General features: G+C 36.8%; 1 protein-coding gene across 1 annotated transcript; it reads left to right on the top strand.

Annotated features, from left to right (window-relative positions):
• Positions 1 to 863: 863 nt before the first annotated feature.
• On the top strand, positions 864 to 19,374 carry Meioc (meiosis specific with coiled-coil domain). The gene is made up of 8 exons (XM_076871698.2): positions 864 to 929; positions 1,509 to 1,643; positions 6,812 to 6,969; positions 9,762 to 9,866; positions 12,690 to 14,565; positions 15,591 to 15,725; positions 18,157 to 18,337; positions 19,145 to 19,374. Exons 1-8 carry the CDS (start codon positions 864 to 866, stop codon positions 19,372 to 19,374), a joined length of 2,886 nt encoding a protein of 961 aa, XP_076727813.1.
• The last annotated feature ends 894 nt before the right edge of the window (positions 19,375 to 20,268 follow it).

The raw sequence follows: 20,268 nt of genomic DNA, 5'->3' as shown, positions 1-20,268 counted from the left end.
CTGCGGATGTGAACCGGCACGTCGGTGCCAGGAATGGCTTCTGGTTTCGGGTGAAGTAAAGGTCAGGGTGAATTTTGTTCACGAGTCACATTAACGCCCAAATATCGTCACCGCCACTAAAACCTGGGCCTAGGACAGAGGGCGGCTCTCAGAAACAGGTCTCCCAACACCCAACTCCACAGGTAGGGTTCCTCACCCTCTGAAACCGATACAAGGTCTGTTAAGTCTCTGGGCCGCTCCAAAGGATTCTGGGAACTAGGGGAGGGACCAAGGAGCACAAACGAAAATGTTGGCTTAGGGCGTGCAGCGGATAGCTGTAGGATTATCAGCCAGTTGCTGCGCACCTTCCCAAATCTTCCGAGCACCACCACCACTTCTCCAACAGTAGGCCAGCGCCCGGCTCTGCCTTGTCAGCCAATCATCGGGCTGGTGCTTGTCCATACCGGCCAATCCGGAACACGTTTACTTTGAGCGGGAAAAGCTCAGAAGCTGCAGGAAAGCGAGGTCGGCTAACCGCCCCTTCTTAGCCCTGTCTCCGGCGGGTAACAGCCCCTGGAGGCGGGTGCCCATTGGCTGGGCAGCGGGCCAATGAGGGGTGCAGGGTGAGAAGTGGGCCTCACAGGAGGGGGCGGGGCGAGGCCGGCCGGTGCGGGGTCGCGTGCTGGGTCGCGAGCCAGGGGCAGGCAATGTAACGGCCTCTTCCCCGCCCCACCCTCCCGGCTCCGGCCCCCCCACAGACCGGCTCCAGGCAGCGCCCGGGGCGGCAGCGGTGGGGTGCAGGCTGAGGGAGCCGGGCCTCGACGCCCTCCCTCACCCCGTACCCCAGGAGCCGTACCTAGTCCAGGAGGGGCTGGGGGGTCCCCATGGAGGTGAGAGACGGAGACACCTGCCCTCCCCCTCACCCCCAAGGCCTGAGGGAGGGATTTGAGGTGGTGACGGGCCGGGCTCCCGGGGACGTGGGGGCGGCCAGGCTTGGAGGATGGCGACGGCAGGAGAAGCTGACGGGCTGGCGCGTCCCCAAGTGTGGTTCTTTAAGGAGGCTGGGACCACCGGGAGAGGGTGGGTCGCTTGTGAGGAGCACCGACGGGGCGCCGAGTCTGTGCGAGCGAGCGGGGTGGGGGTCCGGGCGACAGGGTTGGCTGGGGTGATGAGTCCTTGCGTGAGCTGAGTGGACTGGCAGACTGGGTCCGGGGTCGCTGCGATGCCCTGGCGGGGCCCTGGTGGTGAACTAGCGCTGACGCCTTGAACCCGTCGGGTGGCACAGACGCTGGGGCAGGCTGGCGTCGTGGGCCTGTGAGGGTTGTCGGTGCGGCGCAGTGGGGCTGGCACACAGCGGGCGGGAGGGTGAGGGGGAATCCCGGGGACAGAGCTGGGGCACCGAATTCGTGTCCCTTGAGAGCGTTTGGAATTGAGTTAGTTGAAGAATCCAGATGGAACAGTCATCTGGCCGTTTAGGTCCTGGCTTTGCGCTAAGTGATGACTTTCTCCCGTGTCCTTGTTTTCTGCAGCCTAAAGTAGCGTTCCGTGGAGGTGCGAATCGCTGCTGGAACCTCACTGTCGACACCAGCAGCAGATTATCTGATGTATTCAACAGCGTGATGTTGACTGGCTCCACTTCCTTCTATGATTGCTACAAATCGCAGGTCCATTAATAACCCCAACCCTTGGTTAGACAATTCATTCTAAAGCAAATTCATGCACCCAGGATGATTCATGGGTGTTTAAATGGCTCCACAGTTAGGACCAGAAAGCTGGTTACAACATTTTAAATATGCAGAATACATACTTAGGTGTCTATTTTTTTTTTTTTTTTTTTAAAGCAGGGATTGAACCCAAGGGCATTTTGCCACAGAAACACATCCTAGCCAGTTTTATTTTTTTCTTGCTAAATTGCTTAGGGCCTCTGAGCTGGTTTTGATTTTGCGATCTCCTGCCTCAGCCTCCCAAGCTGTTGGGGTTTCAGGCAGGCACCACCATGCCCAGTTCCTACTTAACTTTGAATTTCTTAGGAATTCCTAAGATTTTTTATTGACTCTTGTTTCCATCTTGTCTTCAGTATAACATGACATCAGAAATGAGTTCATACTTATTAAGACCAAAGTATACATTTTTCATTTCAAAGAATTTATTTGCAGGCCTAGGGTTGTGGCTCAGTGATAGAATGCTCGCCTAGCACGCATCAAGCATTGGGTTCGAGCCTCAGCACCATATAAAAAAATGAAATAAAGATATTGTGTGTCCACCAACAATAAAAATAATGTATTGCAAATATATTTCTCATTTCAAACATAGTTTTAATCATTTAAAGGCGAATTTTTCTTTATTCTTTGGTTTTGACAGTGTCCTTAGTTACATGCCACTACCTATGACATTTATTTTTGTTAATGTATTAAATAAGGCTTAGAGTAATATAAGTCATGTTCATTTGAAATTATTTAACTGGGACATCAATGTTGGTATTGTTATACTTTGAATTATAACAATATATCAAAATTATTTAACCCACATTACAACCTTATATAGTATTATGCCCACTGTACAGATTGAGAAACTGAGGCACAGAGATTTTTGTCCTAAATGACAAACCCCAAATGGAACCTAGCTCCAGACTTCTGCTCTCTCTGTAAAGTTTAAAATTCTATTAAAATTTACTAGGATTTAATTTCAATGAATTATTTTAAGTATATCAGTGATATAAAGTGATATATTTTACAGTTACCCTAATATGTCCACCCCGAATATTTGCATATTTTCAGTAAATATTTTAACTGAAAAGGATTCAGATATTTCAAATAGAATTATGTTTAAATCCACATTATCTTATTTGCTTGTTTTATCCAAGAATACAAAAGTTAAATATTCTTTTAAAAGGATTTAACTTTTCTTTTCTTTTTTAATATTTATTTTTTAGTTTTCGGCGGACACAATATCTTTGTTTGTATGTGGTGCTGAGGATCGAACCCAGGCTGCATGCGTGCCAGGCGAGCACGCTACCGCTTGAGCCACATCCCCAGCCCCAAGGATTTAACTTTTCTAACTTTCAGAACTTATATACTCCTCTCCCCTCCCCCCCTTTTTTGGAGGTGTTGGGCTTGAACCCAGAGCCTTGTGTGTGTTAAGCACACGCTTTACCACTGAACTAAATCCCCAGCCCCAGAATGTTTCACAATATAAAATGTACTTGAAGGAATACTTACAAAACTTCATTTCTGCTAATATATATATAATAAAAAGTGTTTGGAAATATATATTTATATATATATATTATTTGCTATTACACAAACTGAAGATGATCCATTTGTTTAAACAACTATTCATATTTACTTGTTTGTCTTTTTTTTTGTTCATTCATTCATTCATTTGCAGAACTGCAGATTGAACCCAGGGGAGCACTCTACCACTTCTTGGCCCTCCCCCCTTTTTTTTGATGCAGGTTCTTGCTCACTTGGTGAGACTCAACTCTTACTTTTGGTACTTCTCCTCAGCAACACTAGGGATTACAAGTGTGCACCTGTACCTGACCCATTTTTAAGTTAAAAAACATTTTTTTAAAAGATGTATGTAAGAAGAACCCAAGGCCTTGCTCATGCTAAGCTAAGCAAGCACTCTACCAGGGAGCTACTTCCCTAACACTTAAATAGCTATTTCAAAATGATAAGCAAGTATTTATGTCACTTTTGACAAATAACCACTAAAAAAGATTCCAAATAGGGGCTGAGGCTGTGGCTCAGCAGGTAGCATGCTTGTCTGGAATGCATGAGGCACTGGGTTTGATCCTCAGCACCACATATAAATAAATAAATGTCCATTGACAACTAAGAAAAAAAAAACATTAAAAAAAAAAATTCCAAATAGGCCTATGATAAAGAGATAAAGGAATTTAGTTGTAGATGGACACAATATCTTTAGTTTTATTTATTTATTTTTAATATTTATTTCTTAGTTGTAGTTGGACACAGTACCTTTTTAAAAAAATATTTATTTTTTTAGTTGTAGTTGGACACAATACCTTTATTTCACTTATTTTTAATGTGGTGCTGAGGATCGAACCCAGGGTCTCGCATATGCAAGGCAATTGCTTTACCACTGAGCCACAACCCCAGCCCCACAATACCTTTTTTTTTAAAAAAAAAAAAAAAAAGAGAATTTTAATATTTATTTATTTTAGTTTTCGGCAGACACAACATCTTTGTATGTGGTGCTGAGGATCGAACCCAGGCTGCACACGTGCCAGGCGAGCATGCTATGCTTGAGTCACATCCCCAGCCCCCCACAATACCTTTTGTATTTTATTTATTTTTTATGTGGTGCTGACAATCAAACCCAGGTCCTTGCACAGGCTATAGGTGAGCACTCTACTGCTGCGCCACAACTCCAGCACCGCAAAAATTAAAATACCTTTATTAATAAATGTGTCTTTTCTCCTTGTATAAATTTTGATTAGATTAAAAACAACTTAAAGGGGACTGGGATGTGGCTCATGCGGTAGCGCGCTCGCCTGGCATGCGTGCGGCCAGGGTTCAATCCTCAGCACCACATACAAACAAAGATGTTGTGTCCGCCAAAAACTAAAAAAATAAATAAATAATAAAATTCTCTCTCTCTCTCTCTCTCTCTCTCTCTCTCTCTCTCTCTTTAAAAAAAAAAACAACAACAACAACAAAAAAAAACAACTTAAAATATTTTTAACCACATGCAGTGGTATATTCTTGTAATCCCAGCTATTCAAGAGATAGAGAAGGAGGCTCACATGAGCCCTGGAGTTCAAGGCCAACCTGGACAACACCTCTTATAAAAAAGAAGGCAACATATACACATTTTTAGTGGCTGGGAACTCAGTGGCAAAGTGTGTACAAAGGCTTCACCTTCAGTCCCTAGTACCCAAAACACCCCTGCATCACATCAACACATTTTTAGCCAGAATTATATTACTTCTGTATAAGAAAATACTGTTTCCATTTTGTTTATGTCAGGATGTAGATATTACATCTCAAGTTTTACTATTCCCTTGTTTAAGGAGTTAAAAATTGTGAATCTGGGGCCATGTTGTGGCTCAGTAGTAAAGCACTTGCCTAGCATGCATGAGGCACTGGGTTAGATCCCTGGCACCGCATAAAAATAAGTATTGTGTCAATCTACAACTAAAAAAAATATTTTAAAAAATTGTGAATCTGTTTTTTCAGACTTTTTTTTTTCCTCCTTTTTTGCAGCACTGGGAATTAAACCCAATACCTTGCCCATGCTAGGTAGGTAGGCAAGTGCTGTACACTGGGCTGGATCCCCAGTCCACTTTCAGACTCTTCTTCCCCTGTATAGGGATTGAACCACTGAGCCATATCCCCAGACCTTTTTATTTTTTCTTTATTCTTTTTTTTCTTTTTTTTTTAAATTTTTGGGATAGGGTCTAAGTTTTAGGGCCTCACTAAGTTGCTGAGGCTGGCCTCAAACTTATGATCCTTTCGCCTCAGCCTCTTAAATCACTGAGTTTATAGGCATGTGCCACTGTGCCTACCCAGCCAAACTTTTGTAATGAAGCATTTTTTTTTGCTTGTTGCTTGTTAAATTCATTGAATTTTAAATTATTTTCACAGCACTTAATACCTTTTAGAAAGAGGCAGAATTTTAAATAATTCATTAAAACTTTTAAAATCCAAACTTTTTATCTTCTTACTTAGTTGACTGGAAAAATAAAAATGAATTTGTAGAGAATTTTTCTTCTAATTGAGCATTAAAATTTCTGTAGAGATCATGACATTTACGACTTCATTTTTACAATATCTCTTGGATATAAAAAGTAAGCCAAAAAGTAAAGATAGCTATATAAAAGATCCTTGACTGAAAGTAAGAAGAATTAGAGTTTTGGTTTAATTTTATCCTATATTGGTTGAATAACTTCTTGCCATAGTTTCCTTGTTTTTGAAATAGAAATAATACTAATGTCACAAGGTTGACTAAATATAATAGTGTATGTATAATTTCTTTGAAACTCAAAAAATTCTCTATAAATGTACCTCTTTCACAGATTGGAAGCATTGAGATAAAATTTGTATGGTTTATTTAAAATAATACAGTATCATCTACAGATCTGACCAGTACACATTTCTATAAAGTTGTATTGCAACTATATATTTGCTAATATATAGTCTGTGCTAGAATAACAAAGTTAATGAATTTCAACTGAAATCTTACTGACCAGCAAATCCAGAATTATTACTCTTTTGGCCTTTTACAGAAAAAGTTCACCAATGTCTGGTATAAAGTAAGATTAAGGGCTGGGATTGTGGCTCAGCAGTACAGCACTCACCTAGAGCGGGTGGGACCCGGGTTCGATCCTCAGCACCACATAAAAGGCATTGTATTGTGTCCATCTACACCTAAAAAATATTTTAAAATATTTTTTAAAATACTTTTAAAGTAAGGTTAAGTAGCTAGGTCTAAATTTGAAAGTAATTCTCCAGACTCTTAACCTGTGTTATTCTAAATTCTTCTATAATATTCTATAATAAACAATGTTGGGGCTTTTTCTTTCTTTCTTTCCTTTTTTTTTTTTTTTTTTTTGGTTATTATTGTAGTACTTGGGATTAAACACATAGTCTTATATATGCTAGGCAAATGCTGTACTACTGAGCACATTCCCAGTCCTTTTACCCATTTTTTTTTTTTTGAGATGGGGTCTTGCTAAATTGCCCAGGCCAATCTCCAACTTGCAATCATCCTGCCTCATCCCAGGTAGCTGAGAATGCACCATCATACAAGGCTATAAACAAAGTTTTGATGTGTCTAATATACAAACTTTTCTTTAAAATTTCAGAATGAAGACAATATAGACCTAAGGCAGACCTACACTCCACTTTCTTCATCCACAGAATATGCAAGTTCTATAGATTCTTCACTTTTCTATGCACCATGGTCTACTTATGGAGATGATATTAAACAATCTTCTAATTCCCAGATCAATGTAAAGAACAGGTAAATTAATAAGTCAGATTTCTCAAGCTAAATGTGTTGTTTCTTTTTATTACACAGGAACAAAGGTCTAATTAGTTATCTGTTCAATACATAATAAGCATTTTAATGTTGTGACATTATACTTTTATGTTTATCAAACTTTTAGGAAAGTCCAAATGCCTTGTATTTATTTATGTTTCAGTTTATCACTTGTAAAGTTTATTAGAATCTTTAGTAAATAAATTTTAAACTCCTTTTTCTAAAGATGAGTTAAGCCAAATTCAGCAATGGCAAGATGCTAAGCAACTCGTGAGACCCTGACTCTAAATAAAATACAAAATAGGGCTGGGGATATGGCTCAGTGGTTGAGTGCCCCTGAGTTCAATCCCCAGTACCAAAAAAATAAAATAAAGAGTAAAATTTTTAGATTTTTGTTATTCACTTCTACATTTTCAGTAATTTTTTTCCTTCACTAATGTATAACAAACAGGGTTTTACCAAACAAAATTTTAAAAGATTATTTTTTGATTATATTCTATAAATAATAAGGAACTACTCTATGTGACAAGAGTCTTCTACTGGGGATACTAGAATTAACATGGCAAGTATTTTGCTGAGTTTATAATATTACAATCATAATGATAATGATGTGACATACTAGTCACTGCTAGTATAGTGAGGGTTAAAAAAAGAGGGTGGATGGGAGCCTGTTGAAAAGAGAAATTTAAGGGAATGACATTCAACTTTATTTAATTATAAGGCAGCTGTTATAATTTAACAAATAAGAGTTACTTTTGAATCTTATAAATTAAAAAATGTTTAAAATTTAAAATTTATGGTAAATTCTCTAATGATTAATATATTAGAAAGCATATATGATATATAATAATTCTCCATATGTATACAGATATATAATATATACTTTTTTTTTTTTTTGGTACTGAGGCTTTAACCCAGGGATACTTTACCACTGAACCACATCCCCAGTCCTTTTTATTTTTATCTATTTAAATTTTTTTGTTGTTGCCAATGAATTTTTTTTAATATTTTAATATTTATTTTTTAGTTTTTGGCGGACACAACATCTTTGTATGTGGTGCTGAGGATCGAACCCGGGCCGCACGCATGCCAGGCGAGCGCGCTACCACTTGAGCCACATCCCCAGCCCAGCCAATGAATTTTTTACTTTGTTTATTTTTATGTGGTGTTGAGGATCTAAGGGGCCTCACACATGCCAGGCAAGCGTTCTACCATTGAGCTACAACCCCAGTGCCCCTTTTTATTTTTTATTTTGAGAAGGGTCTCGCTAAATTGCTTAGGGTCTCAAACTTATAATCCTTCTGCTCATTCTCCCAAGTTGCTGGGATTACAAGTGTGCATCACAATGCCCAGCTCCAAAAATATTTTTGCTTAGGGCCTTGCTAAATTGCTGAGGCTGGCCTCGAACTTGTAATACTTCTGCCTCATCTTCCAAGTTGCTGGGATTACAGGTATGCATCACAATGCCCAGCTTCAAAAATATTTTTAGGTTGATACATGCTATTGAGGAATTCAAACTTTACAGAAATATATATCAGGAAAAGTGAAAGGTCACCTTAACCCTATCCTCACCCCAATAACACTTTTTTTTAACAGTTTGATAGGTACAGCATTGAATATTTTCCTAGATATGTCCTAATACATTATTATTCAAAAAAGCTTTTATGTTGAATTTTTTGAAATAACAATTTACTAGGAAAAAAGTATTAGACTTGATGGCAGACAGTTTGTTTAGCAAGTGTATAGTTTAGCAAGTAAAAAAATCAGGTTTCTTAATATCTTCTAATAATCATCCATTCAACCAGTAATAACTGAATGATTACTAATGCCTACATTTCTTATTTTAAAAAAATTTTTTGTAGTTGTAGATGGACAGAATGCCTTTATTATTATTTTTTTAAATGTGGTGCTGAGGATCAAACCCAGTGCCTCACACGTTAGACAAACACTCTGCCACTGACCTACCCGCCCCAGCCCTATTACCTACCCTTCTGATGTTATGAAGATCAATTAAATATTTGAGTGTTAGGCAAAAATAAGGTGTTTTTATTTCTAAACTATCCCAATGCTTTGAAATGTTGGAAATAAATCACAAAAAGCAAGAAGTAATATTTTAAAACATTTTAAGTATTATTTCAAGGAAGGAATTATCCAAAAACCATAAGAAGTTAAATATGCCAGTTTTCTATGACCTTATGGTTTTTATATTTTGAATTAGAATATTGATTACAGGTAGGATTTCAAGGGACATAGGACTCCAACTACTCTGGCAAAGATTTAAGGATAATCCTAAAATCTGTTATACATATGTTCATCTTGGTGATCATATCACATCTCACTTTTTGTCCAATATAAAGAATCACAAAAATAGAGCAGCAGGTTCATATGATTTTTCAAATCACAAATTAAGAAACTAAGCAAATGTTGATGGAATGATGTATAAGAGGACTAGACATGCTTTCAGGAGCAGCTGTGGTACTATGTCTACAATACTATAAGTCAGAGAATTGTATGTGTTATGGAGAAATAAGAGGTAAGCATACATTGTGAACTAGATGTAGAATTTGAAATGAAGGAGAAATATTTATGTAGGATAGACACCATGCCAAAGTAGAATATATTCTTGAGCTCTTATTCCCCCCTTATTTGAAATAATGATATAGAGTCAGACCAAATATCTTATAAAAATTATGATAGAATATGTCTGGAAGGAGAAATCAACATGCTGTATTTTAACATGAATAAAATAGTTTACATATGGTATTTATTTTTAGGATTCAAACCGAAAGAAATGACTATGGCAGTGAAACAGACTTATATGGACTTGTGTCTAACATTCTGGAAGAACAAGATAAGTCACAGCCATATTTTGCTGAAGGGTTAGTATGTTATATACCTTTGTATTGTACAATAATTTTTAAATTCACATATACTAGGTTACTCTGTTATTAACTTTAATATTTATTTAATAATCCTGACTGTAGACTTCTTTTCTAAAAATATTTTTTAATTTGTATATGGACACAGTGCCTTTATTTATTCATTTTTATGTGGTGCTGAGATTGAACCCAGTGCCTTACACATGCTAGACAAGCCCTCTACCACTGAGCTATAACTCCAGCCCCTGACTGTAGACTTCTTTTTTTTTTTTAAAGAGAAAGGGAGAGAGAGAGAGAGAGAATTTTAATATTTATTTTTTAGTTATCGGTGGACACAACATCTTTGTTTTGTATGTGGTGCTGAGGATCAAACCCCGGGCCACACGCATGCGAGGCGAGTGCGCTACCGCTTGAGCCACATCCCCAGCCCCTAGACTTCTTAATACAAATATTTGTTTCTAGAAGCCTTGATTTTGCTAAAGTACTCGCCATACAATTGAAAATTCAGTCTTAGGTTCAATTTGCTTAAGAACTTTCACTTGAAAAAGTTATTCTTATATAATTCAGAGCTATTTCCCTTGAATTCATGAGCAAAAGTTTGGCTTAAAGAATATAAATTCCATCTGGGTATGGTGCTACACACCTGTAATCCCAGTGGGCTTGGGAGGCTGAGGCAGAAGAATCACAAGTTCAAGTCCAGTCTCAGCAATTTAGCAAGGCCCTAAGCAACTTAGTGAGACCTTGTCTCAAAATAACAAATTAAGGGCTGGGGTTGTAGCTAGGACATAGAGTGCTTGCATAGCATGTGTGAGGCCCTGGGTTCGATTCTCAGCACCACATATAAATAAATAAAATAAAGGTCTATTGACAATTAAAAAAATATTAAAAGAAAAAAATTTTAAAAACAAAATAACAAAAAGGCTAGGGATGTGGCTCAGTGGTTAAGCAAGTGCCCCTCAATCTCAACCCTAGTACCAAAAAAAGACGTGTGTGTGTGTGTGTGTGTGTGTGTGTGTGTGTACAGTGAAGACATACTAAGATTAAAATGTATGTTGCTTATGTGTGTGTGTGTATAATATATGTATATATCACAAAGAATGAAACTCATTACTCATTGAAGAAATACATGAGTTTTTTTCGTGTGGTAGAAGTCTTTTAAAAGTATAATTGTTTTATTTGAGTGTGGAAGCCATATTATCCAATTTATTCATAAATAGGGAAATATGCTACACACATGTAATCAACTAAAAAAAAAATTTTTTTGTGGTGCTGGGGATTGAACCCAGGACCTTGTGCATGCAAGGTCAACTAAATTTTTTTTTAGTTGGACACAATATCTTTATTTATTTTTATGTGATGCTGAGGGTGGAACCCAGTGCATCAAGCATGCTAGGCAAGCACTCTTAACACTGAGCTACAATCCCAGCCCAACTAAATTGTTTTAATTTCAAAAATAATTACAGCAAAACACATCTGTTTTCATTACAAAATATCGGCATCGATGATGCTAGATTACCATAGATAAACAGTTCATCTAAGACATTGAAGTTGCCAGCAGTAGGCCTCTTGGGAAAGTAGAGTGAAGGCATACTAAGATTAAAATGTGGGGCTGGGGATATAGCTCAGTTGGTAGAGTGCTTACCTCACATGCACAAGGCCCTGGGTTCAATCCCCAGCACCAAAAAAAAAAAAGGTTAAAATGTGCTGAGCATGGTGGCGCACATCTGTAATCCCAGTGACTTGGGAGGCTGAGATAGGAGAATTGAGAGTTCAAAGCCAGCCTCAGGAAAAGTGAGGTGCCATGCAACTCAGTGAGACCCTATCTCTAAATAAAATACAAAATAGGGGTGGAGCGGTGGCTTAGGAGTTGAGTGCCCCCGAGTTCAATCCCTGGTACCAAAAAAAAAAAAAAAAAAGATTAAAATGCATCCGAGCAGCTCAGGAGGCTGAAGCAGGAGGATTGCAAGTTTGAAGCCAGCCTCAGCAACTTGGTGAAGCATTTAGTAACTCAGCAAAACCCTGTCTCTAAATAAAATATAAAAAAAACGGGCTGGGGATGTGGCTCAGTGGTTGAGCATCCCTGGGTTCAATCCTCAGTACCAAAACAACAACAACAACAAAAGATTAAAATGCATACAGTCATGTGTTGCTTAAGGATGAGGACAGGTTCTGAGAAATATGTTGCTATATAACCCTCATGTAAATAAACATAGAGTGTGCCTACACACCCTCTAGATATAGGTTACTCACTCAACATGGCCTATGCAATTAATAGACATTGTAATCACAAGATATAGAGGCTGCTGGTGGTATAACACTCTAAAAAACAATAAAAGACAATAAAAAGCATAGAAGAATGAACACACAAACCAGTTAAAGACACTATCACTGTCTAGTTTTATAATGTGCATGATTAGATGCACTGTGCTTTTATGTGACTGGTGGTGGTACAGTTGGTTTGTTTATAGCAATGCCACAAATATGTGAGTAATGTCTTGTGCTATGGGGATGTTATAATGGTTCTGACATGTCACTAAGCAGTAGGAACTTTTTAGCTCTATTATAATCTTAATCTCTGACATATGTGGTCTGTTATTGATAGATATAACTTTATTTGGAGCATGAATATTTATAGAGCATATAGCGTATTTCACATGATAATTATTTGGAGTTAATGGCAGCTTTTAAGGCAGGGTTGGAAAATATTTGAAAATGGTGAGGGTGGGGGGAAGATAAATGTTTATGAGAGTTTTTCCTGCCTTTTTCCCTGAGAAAATAGTCTTTAAAACTTAAGTTGTAATTAAATATATTTACTTGTTCTAGGACCTGCTCGACCAATTTAAAGTCAGTTTGGCCAATGAACACAAGCAGATTTGTAGATCACCATGATCTCTTGACAGAAACCAAAAGGCCAATAGATACAGCTATCTCTCAGCAAGCCTTTTATAGTGGTGAATCTGTGTCAGCAGTGGAAAAGCAATACTTGCATAATAGTAATCTCACACCACAACAAAAAATAGATGAACTTTATCATGGATTTACTGGATTAGACCTTGAAGAACAATGGATATACCCCTCAAGAAGTGATCACTCTAACTGTTACAATATTCAGACAAATGATACAGCTAAGGCAACATTCCAAGAATATCCATTTATCAAAAACTGTTTTACACCACAAACTGGTCTGTCTGATATTATGAAAGAATCAGGAATTGATACTTACCCTTATGGAAGAGAGAAAATATGTGCTAAAGGTCTTGAAGCACCATTACAACAAAAAAGAGCAGAGATATTTCTTTCCCAATTTAATAGATACAATGAAAATGCAGATTATTGTAGATACCCAGAATATGCTCATCCTAACAAGGCTAAGCTTAATAAATGTTCAAATTTTAGTGTCCAGGATGGTAAAAAATTAGCCAATGGCACACCCGAAACACCAACTGTAGAAGCAGATGCCTATTCAAAGTTATTTCAGGTTAAACCAGCAAATCAGAAAAAAATGGAGGAGACAATGCCTGACCAGCAGAATTTCACATTTCCAAAAACCACACCACATTTAACTGAAAAACAGTTTGCAAAGGAAGCAGCAGCATTCACAGCTGATTTTGGCTTAAAATCAGAGTATGGACTAAAACCTCACACAGCTTGTCCAGCTAATAATGATTTTGCTAATGTCACAGAAAAGCAACAGTTTGCTAAGCCTGATCCACCAAATTCTGAGTATTTTAAATCAGTGAATTTATTATCAAACTCGGCAACATCTTCAGGAGGTATCAATTTAAACAGACCAACTTGGATGAATATTCAAACAAAAAATAACACTCCTGTTCCTTATAGAAATCAAGGTAACTTGATGAAATTAAATAGTCATTTAAGTGCAGCTTCAAAAGGTTCTAACCATTCTTCAGATTTCCCCCAACTATCATCCACAAATTTAACCCCAAATAGCAATTTATTTCAGAAGTATTGCCAAGAAAACCCTTCAGCATTTTCTAGTTTTGATTTCAGTTACAATGGTGCAGAAAGAATTCAATCTGTCAATCACATGGAAGGACTGACAAAGACTGGAGAAGAAAATCTCTTTGAATCGGTTACAGATAAAAAAATAAAGCAGCCAAATGGATTTTGTGATAATTATTCAGCTCAGCAGTATGGGATCATTGAAAATGTAAACAAACATAATTTTCAAGCCAAGCCCCAGAGTGGACATTATGATCCTGAGGAAGGTCCGAAGCATTTAGATGGCTTATCTCAAAACACATATCAAGATCTATTGGAGTCACAGGGTCATTTTAATAGCCACCGACAAGGAAGTGGAGACAGCAATATTAATAGCCGTGTGAATCGCACACAGGCATCATGCTTTTCTAATAATTATATGATGGGAGATTTAAGGCATAATCAGGGTTTTCAACAACTTGGTTCAAATGGGTTTCCCCTAAGATCCACTCACCCATTTGGCCATTCAGTTGTTCCACTGTTGGATTCCTATGATTTGTTTTCTTATGATGACTTAAGCCATTTATACCCTTATTTTAATGATATGATGTATGGTGATAATTCCTTTTCTGGTTTTGTGCCAACTTTTGGATTTCAAAGACCAATTAAAACTCGAAGTGGACCAGCCAGTGAACTTCATATTCGTCTAGAAGAGTGCTATGAACAATGGAGAGCATTAGAAAAGGAGAGAAAAAAGGTAACAGAGTTATCCATTTAGGAGTAATTTAGTATATTCCCTCTGCCAATTTTTACTTTACCTTGGTGTAGTTCAAAAATATTTGCCTTGCCGGGTGTGATGGCACATGTTTATAATCGCAGTGACTCTGAAGGTTGAGACAGGAGGATCTCAATGAGGCCAGTCTCAGCAACTTGGTGAGAACCAGTTTCAAAATCAAAAAGGGCTGGGGATATGGCTCAGTGGTTAAGTACCTGGGTTCATTTTCCAGCAACAAAAAAAAGCACTTACCTTTTTTTTTTTTTAAGCTGAATTCTTCTATAATGTACAGTATTTAGGTTCACAACTATAAAGAATTATCTAGGTTATTTAAAGACTAACGGTTGAGTTTTAAAAATAACTGTTACCCATATTCTAATTTTAAAAATTTGTCTCTGGGGGCTGGGGGTTGTGGCTCAGTGGTAGAGTGCTTGCCTGGAATGTGTAAAGCACAGGTTCATCCTCAGCACCACATAAAAATAAATAAAATAAAGGTATTATGTCCATCTAAAACTAAAAAGTACATATGTAAAAAAAATTTGTCTCTGAAGTATATTTGTTTCTCTTATTGGGTTAAGGGTTAAGTTTCTTTGAATTCTATTTCTTTTTTTTTTAGTACCGGGGTTGAATCCATGGATGCTTATTGAGCCATATCCCCAGCCCTTTTTGTTTTTTATTTAGGGCCTCACTAAGTTGCTGAGGCTGGTTTTGAACTTGTGATCCTCGTGCTTCAGCCTTCCAAATTGCTGGGATTACGGGCGTGTACTACCATGCCTGTATGAATTCTATCAATATTAAATTGTTGGAGTATTCAATTATTTCATATGTATTGGAACAGAAAGATACTGTGGTACTGTGGTTTATATTTATTGCCTTTTAATACCAAATCAGAATTTTTATTTAAAGGAGTAATTTTCCATTTATTTCTTAGGACTATGAAAAATATTATTCACAGTTGAATTATATTTAGGAAATTCAGCATATAATGATTATACATTTTTTTACAGACTGAATTAGCTCTTGCCAAGAATTATCCAGGGAAAAAAGTATCCAGTACTAACAATACTCCAATTCCAAGGCTGACCTCCAACCCATCTAGAGTTGATCGCTTAATTGTGGATGAACTTCGAGAACAAGCCAGAGTAAGCTATAAAAACTTACAATAGTGGAGTTTTAAATTGCTTGTTAAAATTTTAAAACTTTTCAGCACGTAAAGTTCTGAAGGATTTTTTTTTTTAGAATTTAATTTTTGTTTGTTGTTTATTTATTTTAATTTGTTACTGAGGATCAAACCCAGGGCCTCACCCATCCTAGGCAAGCACTCTACCACTGAACTACAACCCCAGCCCCTGAAGCATTTTAAATTAATATTAGTATGTTAACTCTGAAATATTCTTTTCTGTTTGGTTCTAGAAAGAACTCTGATTAATATTCAGGAAAAGGAAAATTTTAAAGTAATTTGAGTAATTTAATTGGTTCCTCTTCAAACTCACTTTTTTCCTTATTTTGGCAGTGAAACTAACTCTCACAGAATTTTTATTTTTTATTTTTTCAAGGTACCAGGGACTGAACTCAGAGACACTCGACCACTGAGCTACATCCCCAGCCCTTCTTATTTTCCATTTTGAGGCAGGGTCTCACTAAATTTTCCAAGCTGGCCTTGAATTTATGATCATCCTGCCTCAGCTTCCAGAGAAGCTGGGATTATAGGCTTGTGCCCCCATAACTAGCAGAAAGTATGTTTTTAAAAGTAAAATGCAGCTTGGTATGGTGGCACATGCCTGTAATCCCAGCATCTTGGGAAACTGAGGCAGGAGGATTATAGGTTTGTAGGATAGCCTTAGCAACTTATGGAGGCCCTAAGCAACTTAGCAAGACTCTATCTCAAAATGAAAAAAAAAAAAAAAAAAAGGGCTGGGGTTATAGCATAGTAGTTCAATTCCTGGTATCACAAAAATAAAAAAAAATTAAATATATATATATATATATATATATATATATATATATTTGATTTTCTTTTTCAATTTTTAATTTTTATTCCATTTTCTTAATCCTGCATTTTTGAATTATTCAACATACATTTACTGTATCCATTAAGGGGCAGGGGTTGTGGCTCAGTGGTGGAGTGCTTGTTTAGTATGTGTGGGGCACTGGGTTCAACCCTCAGCATCACTAACAAATAAAATAAAGGTATTGTGTCCATCTATAACTTAAAAAAAATTTTAAAGTATATCCATCAATGTATTAAATACTGATAAGCTAGATAAGTAGGTATAGATAATTTTACGAAATACCTTTGTTTTGGAAGAGTACTGTCACTTCAAACAAATATAAAGAATCCTGGGCTGGGGTTGTGCAGAGTGCTTACTTAGCACACATGAGGCACTAGGTTTGATCTTCAGTACCACATAAAAATAAATAAATAAAATAAAGATATTCTGTTCATCTACAAATAAAAAAATACTAAATTTTAAAAAAAAGAATCCTGATGTTAAGTCACATTGTAATTTAATGAGCAATGTTCCTATTATTTTTAATTTTAGAATTTTCTAAGGGGCTGGGGATGTGGCTCAAGTGGTAGCGCGCTCACCTGGCATGCGTGCGGCCCGGGTTCGATCCTCAGCACCACATACAAAACAAAGATGTTGTGTCCGCCGATGACTAAAAAATAAATATTAAAATTCTCTCTCTCTCTCTCCCCCTCTTACTCTCTCTTTAAAAAAAAAGTAGCTATCCTTTTTTTATTTTTCCACCTTGCTATTTTTAAAAATAAAATTTGACAAAAGGTACCTGAGGGGAAAAACATGCCATAACTATAACTGAATAAATGCCTTTTTAGGGATTAGGAAAATAAATGTAATAAAGTCTGTTATTATTGAGTATCCATTTCTTTCTTTTACCATGAACTCTTATTTAGAAATACATAATTAGTAATTCCCTGGAGTTTTCTTTGTTTTTTGGTACTCCCTTGTATTTTTTGCTACCCACTTTTAATTCAAATTCTTTTCCTTTACATAATACCCTCTAACAATGCTATTAGTGTTCTTATTTGCAGGCTGTTGTCTGTTATGCCAAAAACAGTATCAGATTTTATATTTGCATTCTTAATGATGTGGACATTTTTTAATATTTGACTCTCAGTAATCAACTACGAAAGTTTTTAGAATTAACATAGACAACTAAGTTAACTTTTCCATTTTTTGTTTCTCCCAGCATGGTCCTAGGATACAGTAAACATTTATTTATTGAATGACTTTTTTTGCTCTTACCTCTATTATGCTTCACTGAAGTTTTTTTTTTGTTTTTTGGTTTTTTTTTTTTGATTGGGGGGGTGGCGGGCTACCCAGGATTGAACTCAGGGGTCACTCAACCACTGAGCCACATCCCCAGCTCTATTTTGTATTTTATTTAGAGACAGGATCTCACTGAGTTGCTTAGTGCCTTGCTGTTGCTGAGGCTGGTTTTGAACTCATGATTCTCGTGTTTCAGCCTCCCGATGAAGATTTGTTTTTATTTAAGTTAGTCAGGTCAAGTGGTTACATGCCTTATCAAAATTTAAAATGTCTCCCTCAGGTTGTGACTTTACTAGGCAAAATGGAACGTCTTCGAAGCTCTCCCCTTCATGCCAATATCTCTACTGCTCTTGATAGACACTTGGAATCCATTCACATTGTACAGTCACGTAGAAAGGATGAAATTGTTAATGCTTCAAATCGGCAAAGGCAAGGAGTGCCTAGATGCCAAGATGAAAGAGGTACAAATATTAATGCAGATTCTTTTTACAAGGCTATGTGATAGTTTCAATGTTAATAAAACCAGATTCTGGGATTAAAAGGTTGGATTTCTAAAATTAACACTTATCTAAAGAACAAATTGGGGCTGGGCTCAATGGCACACACTTGTTATTCCAGCTACTTGGGAGGCTAAGACAGGAGGATTGCAAGTTCAAGACCAGGCTCAGCAATTTTGTGAAACCTTATCTCAAAAAAAGGAATGAAAAGGGCCAAGGATGTAATTCAGTGGTGGAACGACCCTGGATTCCATTACTGAAAGAAAAGGGGAGTGGTAAATGACCTCCACACTTATTTATTCCAAAAGAAGTTTCTTCTAGTATAATTTTATTCATTGAATTGTAATACCTGTCTTCAGATAATCTGTTTTACCTAGAGCATAGTCATTGTAGCACAAGCCAGAAAGAAATTTAACAATACTTTTTAATATTTTAAAAACAGAGTGCTTTAGTTAGCACAATTAATAGCCATCCTTCTTTTTATAAAAGTAATGCTTGAAGCCTGGCATAGTGGCACATACCTGTAATCCCAGGGACCTGGGAGGCTAAGGCAGGAGAATGGTAGGCTCAAGACCAGCCTCAGCAATTTAGTAAGGCCCTGAGCAACTTAGTGAGACCCCTGTCCTCCAAAAATAAAAAGGGCTGGGGATGTAGCTCAGTGGTAGAGTGCCCCTGGATTCAATTTCCAGTACTATTAAAAAAAAAAAAAAAAAAAAGAGTTAAGGGATATTTAAATGCTATCTAATATGAAATGACTCTTTTCTTTTACAGATGTTTTTGCCCTTGCTTCAGCAATTAAAGAGATGTGTGTGGCTACTCGGAAAGCACGCACTACTCTATGGTGCGCACTGCAGATGACCTTGCCAAAAACAGCAAGTACGGCTGGTCAAGCAGATGTGGAAAAGGCTTTCCAAGATATAGTAAACTGTGAAGAAAAAGTTCATGAAAGCATAAATAGTAGCAATCCAATGAACCAGAGAGGTGAAACAAACAAACATTAAGGAAATGCCAGCAGAAGGAAGAATTAAAAAGCTGATAAGTAAATGTATCAAGACATGCTAAAATTTTTAATGAACTTGTCAAACTTTCAGTACGTTAATTTTCTTTCAGATTTAAAGTTAATACCTTAATGAAGTCTAACTTCTATTTAAAAAAACTACTTGGAATGAATGAGAATACAGTTTAAGGAAAATTCAAAGGTAAAGTTGACTACTCTAGGAGTTCTGAGTAGCCAAAGATAACAAGTTTATTTAAGTAAATTATTTCCTAACAGCTAAAATATTGCATAATCCCATTCTGCAGTGCAGGTAAATGCAAATATGAAATTCTTCTAGGAGATAAGTTTCATTTAGTTCTGCCTTAGTTAGTATAATTCCAAATAATGAATCTTTAAATGACTGTAACCCAATTAAGGATACAGTCTAGTAACCAAGACAAGTTTTGATTGTGATATAAAAGTGTTTTCCTTACAAAACTGGATAATACCTAGGAAACAAAGGAAAACAGGGACAAACCCAATATTCATGTAAATTTAAAATAACTACCATATTTATAAATTTGAAATCTTAGTGTCTATATGGAGGGAAATGCATCTGATTCTCCTAAATTAGTGATAAAAGTGCCAGTGTAAAAACCATGCAAGTTACTGAATATAAAACCTGTTCAAATCATTTGTGTATATTCTTTAAAATTTAATTTTACTATCAATTATTAAATATTTCCAATTTTAAAGTATTTAAATTGAATCAAAACAAAACATTTCCTTTATCTGGATCTTTTAGACTTGATGCACAGTAACTAAAATAATGACTATTGTTGTAATACCCTTAGTTTGCTGTCTTTTATGAGGGTATCACGAAGTTCTAAAATGTATTTTTTTAAGGTTAATCTTTAAC

Source organism: Callospermophilus lateralis, chromosome 11 (genome assembly GCF_048772815.1).
Source record: "Callospermophilus lateralis isolate mCalLat2 chromosome 11, mCalLat2.hap1, whole genome shotgun sequence".
NCBI classification, from domain to species: domain Eukaryota; kingdom Metazoa; phylum Chordata; class Mammalia; order Rodentia; family Sciuridae; genus Callospermophilus; species Callospermophilus lateralis.
The sequence above is the reverse complement of the archived record's forward strand: the minus strand, read 5'-3'. Positions and strand labels throughout refer to the sequence as shown.

Excerpts from the sequence above, each read along its gene's own strand:
- Meioc (XM_076871698.2), top strand. The coding sequence starts at position 864 with ATGGAGGTGAGAGACGGAGACACCTGCCCTCCCCCTCACCCCCAAGGC. Across the intron at positions 9,867-12,689 it reads CAGCCATATTTTGCTGAAGG|GACCTGCTCGACCAATTTAA; the intron begins GTTAGTATGTTA and ends TACTTGTTCTAG. Across the intron at positions 14,566-15,590 it reads TAGAAAAGGAGAGAAAAAAG|ACTGAATTAGCTCTTGCCAA; the intron begins GTAACAGAGTTA and ends ATTTTTTTACAG.